Genomic DNA, 12534 nt, shown 5'->3' with positions numbered 1-12534 from the left:
TCGTTTTTTATAACAAAATTTCCCATCCACAGGGCCAACCAAAGCGGTCCCATCAGCTTTTTTGTCCATGTTCACTGTGGTTTGTTTTGCTGCGTCCCAATTCGCCTACTTATACTATGCCCTATAAGTTTACCGAGAACTCTGCTCTTGTGTTTGCTTAATTATGCATTTAAACGTTAATGACCAAACCTATCATTATAAATGTTGCTGCACATGGAATATAACACGGATAACATTTAAAAAATATTTGTTATCAGGTTACACACTGATTATTTATCACTCAAACCCCTTTCTCTACCTGTCCGGTGGTCGCGCATATCCTCCATGTTTGTAGTTTTTTAACACTTTTTATGCGTGTTTGTAGTTCTAATCGAATCCACGTTCACGGCGCAGTGTGTTGTGGGCAATATTAGCCGTTAGAGTGTGCATTGATCGTTAAGTAGTAGACCATCCGGGAATCTTTGGAATACTTTTTTAAACATACTACGATTTGGGACATACAATACTATTTAGGACGGACGCAGCTTGTCTGAACGCTAGTTGGTGCTCCAGTATAATCGGTCCGCCGAATCTCATCCAGTGAGAAACGTTCCGTGGTGCAAAACTAAGTGCGATTAAAATGCGTTAAAAAATTTTACCGCGTTATTTTTGTGTAATTAATTAATCTAAATTAACGCGTTAAAGTCCCGGCCCTAATTTCTAAATATAGAATTCATATATTTCTAACAACATAGAGAATTTCTCTATTGTCTTAAAAAATATTATAAGCAATCAGTCTAACAGGGAAATTGCTTTGTAAGGTATTCTCTCCTCAAAACATTGATTTCATAATTTGTAGTTTTTTGACGCTGTTGGGTCATATAGTTATTGTCTGTTCATCTTGCAGTTTCTAGCCGATATGGAGGCAAATCCATTGCTAAGGGACAGTGTGGAGTGTCAGCGGCTGGTGATGGAGGCCATGAAGTATCATTTATTGCCAGAGAGACGGCCGCTTCTCCAAAGCCCGAGGACACGTCCACGCAAGGCCACAGTAGGGGCACTTTTTGCCGTGGGTGGCATGGATGCCACAAAAGGTATTCCTTTCAAATTCTTTTTTGTTGTTTCTTTTGTCTTAATGCCTTAGCTTTTGTGTTTTAAAAGTTTAAAAGTTTCTGGGTTGATAACATCTCTATCTGTCAGTATTTTTCCATTAGTGCAGTGGACTGCTGAGGCATTACCATTTTTCACTGGATAATCTTCAGTCTTTTGAATTAATGGTGCTTTAAACATTAAGGCCTGGTTTCACAGACAGGGCGTAGACTAAGCCAGGATTAGGCCATAGTTCATTTAGGACATTTAAGTAATTTTTATAATATGCTATAGAAAAAACATTACTGGTGTGCCTCTGACAAATCAAAGGCACTGATAAATTTTAAGGTCAGTTAGTGCAAGTTTCTTTCAGTTGAAACATCTTGGATTTACATTTTAGTCTGGGACTAGGCTTAAGCCTTGTGTGTGAAACCAGGGGTAAGTGTTTTACATTTGAGTAGGTCAAAAAATGAGAAATATGTTTGTATTTAAATCAGTATTGTGTCCTCTTTATGGTCTGATGGAAAGCAGCATACTTGCAGATGTGCTCTTTCGGTAGAAAGGCCTGAATTATGTATTATGTTCAGTGAGGCTGAAGGTGAATGGTATTAACTGAATTCAGAGCTGTGTTGTGGTAATGGTGAATCATGTAGGTGATTCATGTGATTCATAGTTTGTATTGACTGGTTTATAGAGAGCCATAGTGACAGCCCAATTTGTTCCATTCATGTTCATCATTGATCGTAATATTTCTCAATAAAGAGTTCAAAGGCATGACCAAATCACCAAGCTCTGAGATGAATTCAGGATTAAAGACTTGGATTAGAAGCAAAAAAAAAAAAGGCTTATCTTACTTAGTATTTTTCAAAATGGCATAATATTTAATATTGTTTCCAAGTGAAAATTTGCTTAAAATAAGTATCTGCTAGTGGGGTAAGTAAAATACTCTTGTTTTAAGTATATTTTACTTACCCCACTGGCAAATAATTTTACTTGTTTTAAGCAAAATGCACTTAATTTAGTTTTTTTTCCCCTGGAAACAAGACTAAATATCATGAGTTATTTTGCTTATCTAGTAAGTACATCTTAATTTGATAATTTTTAGATATTTTGACTAGAAACAAGACAAAAATACTCAGTAAAATAAGCCTTTTTTTGCAGTGGAGAAAGAATATGAAGTCCACTGGAACTTTGCAGATCATGAAACTACATAATCACATAATCATACAATATAAAACTGGTGATTTATAAATATAAATAAAAGTAATATTTTACATTCAATTGCAAAAAAATAAATATATCCAAATATGTTGTTTAAAATTGTAGGGATACTGATTGTAATACAATTTATGCAGTTTCCAGTGCTTTAATTTGAGTTCACTACAAGGCTCTTTTGCTGTGGTTCTCATTTCTGTGGTTTTGACAACTTGACAAGTTCTTAATTGAGAAAGTAAATAGGATTTTTACTGCTGGCACCGAACGTTGCACTGACCTGTACAGGGACAGAAGGTTTACAAGGTTTTTTGAAGAAGTTCTGTAGCTTTCCCACTGATCCCTACTGCAGCTTCCCAAATTTGACCCATTCTATGCAGTTACGGTACATTTTTTAGAAGGCAAAACTAGCTGGATTGCTGGAAAAGAAGCATGAAGACTTTTGCTTCCACAGTTCGGTCCTTAGGGCTTTATACATCCTGTTGTTTGTCTCTTATTTTAGCCTATTAACTCAGAATCAGGGTTGTCTTTTTTGTCTTTTTCTTTTGTGCTTTATCTGTACCCAGAATGCCTAAACGGCTTTGAAACAAGATAAATTTGCATTTATATTAAGTTCAAGATTGTATTTTGTTTATAAATGTATTTTTATCTTTGCAGATTTTAGAAGCGTAAACCTTACAGTGTATATTGTCATTTTTATTTAATTTATAACATTCTTGCATGTGTGTACAGCTCTAATAGTGTGGCTTAAAGATGAACCTCACTAATGTATAGGTGTTTTTAAAACTGATTGTAATTGTTTTTAAAGGGGCCACTAGTATTGAGCAGTACTGTTTACGGAGGGACACATGGCGGCAGGTGGCTGTCATGAGTGGAAGAAGGCTGCAGTTCGGCGTAGCTGTTCTTGACGACCGCCTGTATGTGGTAGGGGGCCGAGATGGACTCAAGACTCTCAATACAGTGGAGTGTTACAATCCCCGCAGCAAGAGCTGGAGTGTCATGCCCCCCATGTCCACACACAGACACGGCCTGGGTGAGAAATTTAGAATTTACTCACCCCAAGATGTTCATGTCTTTTATTTTTTCAGTCGTAAAGAAATAGTTTTTTGAGGAAAACATTTCAGGATTTCTGTCCATATAGTGGACTTCTATGGTGTCCCCGAGTTTGAACTTCCAAAATGTGGTCTTTTATGGTGTCCCCAAATTTGAACTTCCAAAATGCAGTTTAAATGCAGCTTCAAAGGGTTCTAAACAATCCTAGCCGAGGAAGAAGGTTCTTATCTAATTTATGTACTTTTTAACATCAAATGCTCGTCTTGTCTGGCTCTGCGTCAGCTGCGTGTGTATTCCGGTTCATGGTCAAAAAACTCCCTTTTCATTTTCTTCTTCAGCTTCAAAATCATTATACACTCTGCAGCGATTTTAAAGTTGGAGGAGAAAATGAGATGGGAGTTTTTTGACCTACCCTAACTTGAACTGGAATACTCAGAGTTGATGCAGAGCTACACAAGACGAGCATTTGAGGTTAAAAAGTATATAAATTGTCAATTGTTTTTAGAAAATAACCAACCGTTTTGCTAGATAAGACCCTTCTTCCTATTTAATTATATACTGACATTATGCGTTACAGTGTATATTCTATGTTTCTGCCTGGATTCTGTGCATCCGTCCATGTTTTCGCAAAGCCCCATACAATATTTTCAAGCATATTGCACTTGAAGAATCTTAAAAGGCGTATGAAGGCTTATGTGCGATCTCTGATCATTTGTGTGTGCGTTTGTAGGCGTTGCAGTGTTAGAAGGCCCCATGTATGCAGTGGGAGGTCATGATGGTTGGAGTTATCTCAGCACGGTGGAGCGCTGGGACCCTCAAGCTCGCCAGTGGAGCTTTGTTGCATCCATGGCAACACCTCGAAGCACTGTGGGAGTTGCAGTGTTAAACAGCAAGTAAGCATTGACAGCAAAAATCTGTGCTTCTAACTGAATAGAATACCATTAAAATGCATTCTGTCTGTTCAGTCTATAATATTTTGTTTTTCTGTCTCTTTTTATTTAGGCTGTATGCTGTGGGTGGTCGGGATGGAAGTTCATGTCTGAAATCAGTAGAGTGTTTCGATCCTCACACCAACAAATGGAGCAGCTGCGCTCCCATGTCGAAACGCAGAGGCGGTGTTGGAGTAGCGACTTGGAATGGGTTTCTGTATGCTATCGGTGGCCATGATGCCCCAGCTTCAAGCTTAGCATCTCGACTGTCAGACTGCGTCGAAAGGTAAGAGGACCAGAATCAAAAGGACAGGAATAGGGGTCAACATTTAGAGGCACAAGCTTATAAACTGGCTTTTGTCAACAGAAGAGATGCTTTAAAAGGCTACATGTACTTTTTTTTTTGGCCAAAACAAAAGCTTGATGGTTCGTTTTCTTGATTTTTAAAATAGTATTATTTTTTAATTTGTGGTATTAGTAATATTCTTTTTCTGTATACTATGCACAATTACAGTGCCTTGCAAAAGTATTCATACCCCTTAATTTTTTTTTCACATTTTATGTTGCAGCCTTATGACAAAATACTTTAAATGACTTTTTTCACATCAGTCTACACTTCATACACCATAATGACAAAGCACAAAACAGGTTTGTAACAACTTTGCAAATGTATTAGAAATAAAAAACTGAAATGATTTCATTGCATAAGTATTCTGGGACACTTAAAAAGTTAGTTCAGGAGCATTCATAATGCTTGTAGATGTTACTACACTTTGAGTAAAGTTAAACGGTTGCAAATTCATTTGAATGAGTGTGATTTGGAAAGGCACACACCTCTCAGAAAAAGGTCTAAAAGCTGAAAATGCATATCAGAGCAAAAACCAAGGCCTGAGGTCAAGATGACTGCCTGTAAAGCTCAGACAAAGGCTTGTATCAAGGCACAGATCTGGGGAAGAGTTTAGAAAAAAGTTCTGCTGCATTGAAGGTTCACAGAAGCATGCAGCCCCTATTGTCCATAATGGAAGATGCTTAGAGCAACTAGGACTCTTCCTAGAGCTGACCTCCTGGCCAAACTGAGCAATTAATGGAGAAAGGGCTTGGTTAAAATGGTGACCAAGAAGCTGATGGTGACTCTAGTTGAGCTCCATTATCATATATGCAGATGGAAGTAACTTACAGAAAGACAAACATCACTGCAACACTCCACCGATCTGGTCTTTATGACAGTGCGAAGACACATGAAAACCCACTGCAAAAAAGCACCCAAAGGACCTCAGACTGTGAGAAACAAGATTTCTGGTCCGACCTCAATTCCAAGCATTATGTTTGGAGGAAACCAAGCACTGCTCATCACCTGCAGAGTATCATCAAAAGTAAAGTGTGCTGGTAGCAGCCTCATGCTGTGGGGCTGTTTTTCAGCGGCAGGGACTAAAGAACTTGTCAGAGTAGAAGAAAAGCTCAGTGCACCAAAATATAGAGATAGCCTTAATGAAACCCCAGTCCAAAGCATTCAGAACCTCAGACTGGACAGAAGGTTCACCTTCCAGCAGGACAATGACACTAAACATACAGCAAGTGTGGCTTATAGACAACAGCCACAGCCTTGGCTTGAACGCAATCAAATATTTTTGGAGAAACCTGAAAATGTCTGCCAGCTGCTATCCAAGCTTACAGAGCTTGAGAGGTGAAGAGGTGAGGTGAAGAATGGCAGATTATTGCCAAATGCAGATGTGCAAAGCTTGTCGTATCATACCCAAAAAGACTTGAGGCTGTAAAGATGCTTTAACTAAATACTAATTTAAGGGTATGAATACTTATGCAATGTACTTATATCAGTGTTTAATTTGTAATAAGTTTTTTTGCTTTTTATCTGAGTGTAAATTGATGTGAAAAAAGTTATTTAAAGCAGTCTAACATAAGGCTTTAACATAACAAAACTTAAAAAAATGAATACTTTCGCAAAGCACTGTGTATGGTTAGTCACAGACTTAAGACCTATTTTTGGGTCACAGCCTACCAGCTGAGAAACTCTGCTGTAGACTTACCTTGATATTTATGATTTAGCAGACAGTTTTTGTCCAAAGAAAGACCAAAATGTTCTCATATTGTGTAAGTGGCAAATGCCATTATATGTCACTGAAATAATAGTCATATGCTATGGTTAGGTCTGAAAGCCCAAGGAGAACATCAAGGAGACAATACAGGAATCCCAGAACAAATGTGTTTACATCAAAGTGCTACAGATGAGTCCCTAAAGAAAAACTGACTCTGTGCAAACTTGTAGTGTAGGTTAGTGAAGGGTATGAGGTTCTTCCTCTAATTGTTCCATAGCTGAGAGTGAGTCAGAGGATGTGTGCTCTGATAGTTTTGTGATATTCAGTGCCATGTGTTCTCTGTAGAGTACCTTTTTGTCTGTCATTTATAGAGCATGTGTCATAAAACCAACTATTTTTGCATAGCTACATTCTCACCACTGATCATAAAAAGACAAAGAAAGGTAGTAAGGACATCGTTAAAATAGTCCATGTGACATAGTCCATGTGACATCAGTGGTTAAACCTTAATTTTATGAAGCTATGAGAATACTTTTTGTGCACACAGAAAACAAAAATAACAACTTTATTTAACATTTTCTTTTCTTCTGTGCCAGTCTCCACTGCCATTTACGAGAGTAAAGTATTCTCGTCTCAAAAAGTATTCTCGTGGTTTCATAAAATTGTGGTTGAACCATTGATGTCACATTGATGTCCTTACTTGAATGTGTCAGCTGCCTTGCTGTCTACTCAGGGTCTGAAAGCTCTTGGATTTCATCAAAAATATCTTAAACGAAGGTCTTACGGGTTTGGAACGACATGACGATGAGAGACTAACAACATAATTTTTATTTTTGGGAGAGCTGAAGGAGTAGCATCAGAATAGTATTTGACACATTCTAGTAATTGATTGTGTTGCTTAAGTTGCACTTCTGAAATGTGCCAGTGTGTTACATGTTTGAGTCTATTGATTTGGGCAGCAGCAACTTTGTGATGAGTGAAGCCCGTGTGGGAAGTGCCAATTATTCCTTTATCATACCATCTGAGCACCACATGAAACTGGAGCTTGTTTTCATGAAAGATTTTAAGATTCCATTTGAACAGAAGCACAGGTAAAATCCCACTTGTGATTTATGCATGACATTGTGAAGAGAGACTTTTTATCTTAGCCTTAGAGTTTCTAAATAAATGAACAGATAAAAGCCTTTCTCTGAGAGAGGGAACACTGTGCTCCACAACATTTAGATTTTATGAGCTGCTTTGTGTTGTAAGTACATTTATCTAATGTCATCCAACTGGGATCATTTTTCTGGGTGGTTAGTAGGCCTCTGAGTGTGATTTCCTCTTGGTCATGTCTTGGAATGTATTTGGTCTTTAGTGTGACTGACTCATGCTCATCATCTTCTCTCATCTGTCTATCTCTCTGCTGTTGCATCTTTGTTTAAAAGAGCTGTCTGTCTGTAGAACAGTTCCTGCACTCAGAATGCTCTCGGTCTCTGCCAGTCAACGTTTGCTTGGCAGGTCCTTCACTTCTGACAGAACAGAGACACAGATGCACAATTCCTACCTGCATATCCAACACGTCTCTTCAGCTGCACAGTTTTGCTCATTACAGTTTTTGTGATTTCTTTTTTAAACCTTTGTTATGCTCATCAACACTGCATTGATTTGATCAAAAATAAAGTAAGAACAGCACCATTGTGAAATATTATAATACTGTTATCTATTTTTATATATTTTAAAATGTAAGTTATTCCTGCCACAGCAAGCCATTACTGCAGTCTTAGAGGAATAGTTTTCAAAAAATGAAAATTCTGTCATAAATTACTAACCCTCGTGTCGTTCCAAACCCGCAATACCTTTGTTCATCTTCAGAACACAAATTAAGATATTTTTGGTTAAATCCAAGAGCTTTCTGACCCTCCGTAGACAGAAATGCAACTGAAATTTTCCCAGACCCAGAAACGTAGTAAGGATGTCTTGGTTCTTTTGATAATGGCAGTGACACAGGGGAGAAGAATTGTGGAATAAAATTGTTATTTTTGTTTTCTTTGTGCACAAAAGTTGTCATAGCTTTGTAAAATTACAGTTGAACCATTGATGTCACATGGACAATTTTACCAATGTCCTTTCTACGTTTTGGGGTCTGGGAACATTTCAGTTGCATTGCTGTCAATGGAGGGTCAGAAAGCTCTTGGATTTCATTAAAAATATCTTAATTTGTGTTCTGAAGATAAACAAAGCTCTTACATACATTATTAATACACTTGATTTGGTGCTGAAGAAATGTTCTTCTTTTTAAAAAATGTTTTGTAGTGATATAAAGGTATTTACACTGACACTTTTGATTTTTCTTAATGTATTATTGGCAATTAAAAATACAGATTTACAAGTAATCACCTAAAAGTACACAAACTTTTAAATGGTAGTGTATGACCAATATATATCAACTCACCCTTTTAATAAGGTATTGTGTTTAATAGAACTTTTGACATGGGTAGAAAGTACATTTATAGTATAGTAACATTTATAGAATAAAACAGCCAATTCAATTTTCTTGCTGGGCCTAATTTAAAATAAAATACAAATAAAAAATATTTTTAAATATTATAAATAATGTAAGAATGTTACAGACTGTTCGCAAGTAACACACAGTAAATATATGTTGAATTTGGAATTATATGGCTTAATATAGCATAAATGATGACTCTTACTGAAAGATGTAGTAGAAAAACCATGAAAGATTTACTTTATTTAAAAAAAATCCACATCATTTTATACATATTTTGGACTATGGGGGGCACCATTATTTTGATGATGTGAAATGGTTGCACTCTGTGAGCTACTGGCGCTACCTGTTGTTATTTTTACCGCAATACAACTCAGAATACACAACTCCGAAAATAAAATACTGATACAATGCCATAGCTTTTGGTTGTAATCTTCAGTCGAAAACCAGAAGCGATTTAAGTCATCACTGCTTTTCTATAAGAAGAGGAGAAAAGAATAGGAAGATGTCTTTGGACAAATAAAACTTCCTAAAGACCTGCGTTTTTGTTATCTCCACTTTAGCCCTGATGCTGCTTTTAAGGCTTTTAGTAGACCACAGCTTACAAATGGCAGATACGAGAAACGCTAGATGCAGTCGAGGCAGGACGTAAACATGCCGACGCTTGTCATGATGCTGCAGCCACTAAAGGAGTTTCTCAGCGCGGATTTCAATTGTTATCCGGGGACGTTTAGACTCATTGTGATGAAAAATAGATGGTATGGCATTTGCTTTAAGCCTACGCTTATGTTGTCATCTTGGTGGTGTGTTTGGGGTCATTATCATGTTGGAAAACTTCTGTACGGCCTAGTTTCTGGAGGGAAGGCATCATATTCTGTTTCAGAATGTACAGTACATAATGGAATCCATGCTTCCCTTCGTGAACTGCAGCTTCCCAGTACCAGCAGCACTCACGCAGCCCCAGACCATGATGCTACCACCACTGTGCTTGACTGTAGGCAAGACATAATTTTCTTGGTACTCCTCACCAGGGCATCACCACACATGCTGGACACTATCTGAGCCAAACAAGTTTATCTTAGTCTCGTCAGACCACAGTAATTCATGCTCTCGGACAGGTTGTCTTCAGCAAACTGTTTGCGGGCTTTCTTGTGAGCCAGCTTCAGACGCCTATGCAAACCGACTTGTTGCAGTGTGCGGCGTATGGTCTGAGCACTGACCAGCTGACCTTCTACTTCTGCAACCTTTAAAGCAATGCTGGCACTCATGCGTTTGTTTTTTTAAGCCAGGTTCTGCACCTGACGCACAGAACGAGTGCTCAACTTCGCTGATCGACCCTTGCAAGGCCTGTTCCGAATGAAACCCTTCTTGAAAAACCTCTGTATGACCCTGACCACTGTAGTGTAACTCGGTTTTAGGGTGTTACTCAACCTCTAATATCCTTGGCCATCTTGTGGAGAGCAACAATTCTAATTCTCAAATTCTCAGAGAGTTCTTTGCCATGATTGTACTTAAAGTACCTAATTTTAACTGCTCTAACACAAAAACATAAACATGATGAATAGACATGTGGCTGCTGTTATCACTTAGGGTTACCCACTTTTGTTGCCAGCTATTTTGACAATAATGGCTGTATGTTGAATTATTTTTGAGGACAGTAAATCTATACTGCTATACAAGCTGCAAATTGACTACTCTAAAATATATCCAAGTTTCATTTCTGTAGTATTGTCCCTTGAGAAGATGAAATGGTTTCTAAAATGTAAGGAGTGACTAACTTTTGTGAGATACTGTATGCGTGATTTGTTAGTATTTAAATCTACGATTCATGAATAATATATGTATCCATTATTAATAATGGATTTGTGTGCAATTTTTATATGGGTTTGTTGCCAAATTTTATATAACATTTACGGTACCGGGAGGGCAGGGTGAAGTGAAATATAAATGTAGGTAATATTTGTAATAAATCAACATGGCTGATTTCAATATAATTACTCTGCTTTACCCCTTCTTTCAGGTACGACCCAAAGACAGACATGTGGACAGCAGTAGCTCCCATGAGCCTCAGCAGAGATGCTGTAGGGGTGTGTCTTCTAGGTGACCGTCTTTATGCAGTCGGTGGTTATGATGGTCAGGTGTATCTGAACACCGTGGAAGCCTACGACCCCCAAACCAATGAGTGGACACAGGTAAACACATACAATTTGTGTTTTTCCATCTGCCTGATTTCCTTATATTATCTGCTTCGCCCTTCATTTCACACTTGCAAGTAGCAGCTCCGTTTTCTGTTACGGTGAGATTCTGCCTCGTTCCTCCTGGCGCTGTTTGTTTACAGTGCTGTTTGTTCATTATGTAAATGCAGGGCCTCCATCATTTTGACAGAAGGACAGCTCTTCTCTGCATCACAGCGTCTGTTATTACCTTGCTATAGCAACGGGTTGATTTCTCCTGGGCTTCATTTCTCGTTATGTTTTTAGGCGACGTTTCCTTCGCCCACATGCTGAGAGTTCATATTGTTTCGTTTGTAAAAAACAAGCCTCGGGATGTGTGTGGGTAACGATGTATGTTTGTGTATGTGAGGGGGGGAGAGAGGGCAATAAAGCAGCAGGTGTTGACGGAGAGAAATTGATTCATCATTGCGAACATGCACTGCTGTTTGTGAAGCCGTATCCGTTCTCTCTAATTGGGATTTGTGTTTTTGTTCTAGGTGGCGCCGTTGTGTTTAGGTCGAGCTGGGGCTTGTGTGGTTGCAGTGAAGCTTTGAAATGCCTCCTGCTGTCAATCATCACCATGGTGACCGTCATACAGCACAAGCCTCCAGTGCTCCTGTTGTAGTGTATCCAGACAGATCTGAGCATCTGCTGACCAGAGCAGAGAAAATCACATTACTGACATGCAGCTGAATACTCAACTGTGGTCTTCCTTTATGCCTTCTAGTATGTATTTATCTATTAAGAGCAGTTTATTTTATGGCTGTGCACATCAAGACTGAGACATCCTCTTGTCTGTCTCTAATGAACAGGGTTTATTTGATTTATTGTCCATGTCCATCCATTCATCTGTCTATCGATATACCCCTCCATGTTTCTGCTCCCTCAGAACGCAGGGCCCATCAATATAAATTCTGAACGAGTTATGAAGTCAGAATTTTGAGATAAATTTGCAATCCTATTAGATATCTTACAATTCAGAGAAAAAATGTCAGTTTTTATCCCGCAGTTCGGACTTTATTTCTCGCAATTGTGAATTTATTTCATGCAATACTGAGAAAAAAGGTCAGAATTGCAAGCTTGTATCTCACAATTCTGAGAAAATTGGTCAGAATTGCGTGAGAAAAAAAAACTATATAGTGAGATATAAACTCACAATTTTTCTCCCAAAAGCAAGTATGTACCTTGCCATTCTGACTTTTTTTCTCGCAGTTGTAAGTTTGTATTTCACTATTTTGACTTTTTTATGCAATTATTACATTTTTCTCAGAATAACATGATATAAACTCACAATTACGAGAAATGAAGTCGGAATTGCAAGATAAAAACTGGCAATTCTGACTTTTTCTTGCAATTCTGACTTTATTTCTCGCAAAGTTAGAACTGCGTGAAAAAAGTCAGAATAGCAAGACACAAAAAAAGCCAGAAATGCGAGGTACAAACCCGCTTTTGGGACTCAATTTGTTTTGCAATTTTGAGTAATTATTGTGCAATTCTGATTTTATAACTTGCAATTA

At 38.0% G+C, this 12534-nt stretch overlaps 1 protein-coding gene across 1 annotated transcript in view; it reads left to right on the top strand.

Moving 5' to 3' along the window:
• Positions 1–11571, top strand: part of klhl5 (kelch-like family member 5) — a 46607-nt gene extending 35036 nt beyond the window's left edge. Inside the window, exons 6-11 of the mRNA XM_073842361.1 lie at positions 887–1073; positions 3089–3313; positions 4064–4226; positions 4336–4548; positions 10825–10996; positions 11515–11571. Of these exons, the coding sequence (XP_073698462.1) occupies positions 887–1073; positions 3089–3313; positions 4064–4226; positions 4336–4548; positions 10825–10996; positions 11515–11571 (1017 nt within the window). The remainder of the gene's footprint in view (positions 1–886; positions 1074–3088; positions 3314–4063; positions 4227–4335; positions 4549–10824; positions 10997–11514) is intronic.
• Positions 11572–12534: the final 963 nt, after the last annotated feature.

The sequence above is a fragment of the Garra rufa genome, chromosome 6, assembly GCF_049309525.1.
Source record: "Garra rufa chromosome 6, GarRuf1.0, whole genome shotgun sequence".
NCBI lineage: Eukaryota > Metazoa > Chordata > Actinopteri > Cypriniformes > Cyprinidae > Garra > Garra rufa.
This window is presented reverse-complemented; position numbering and strand designations above follow the sequence as displayed.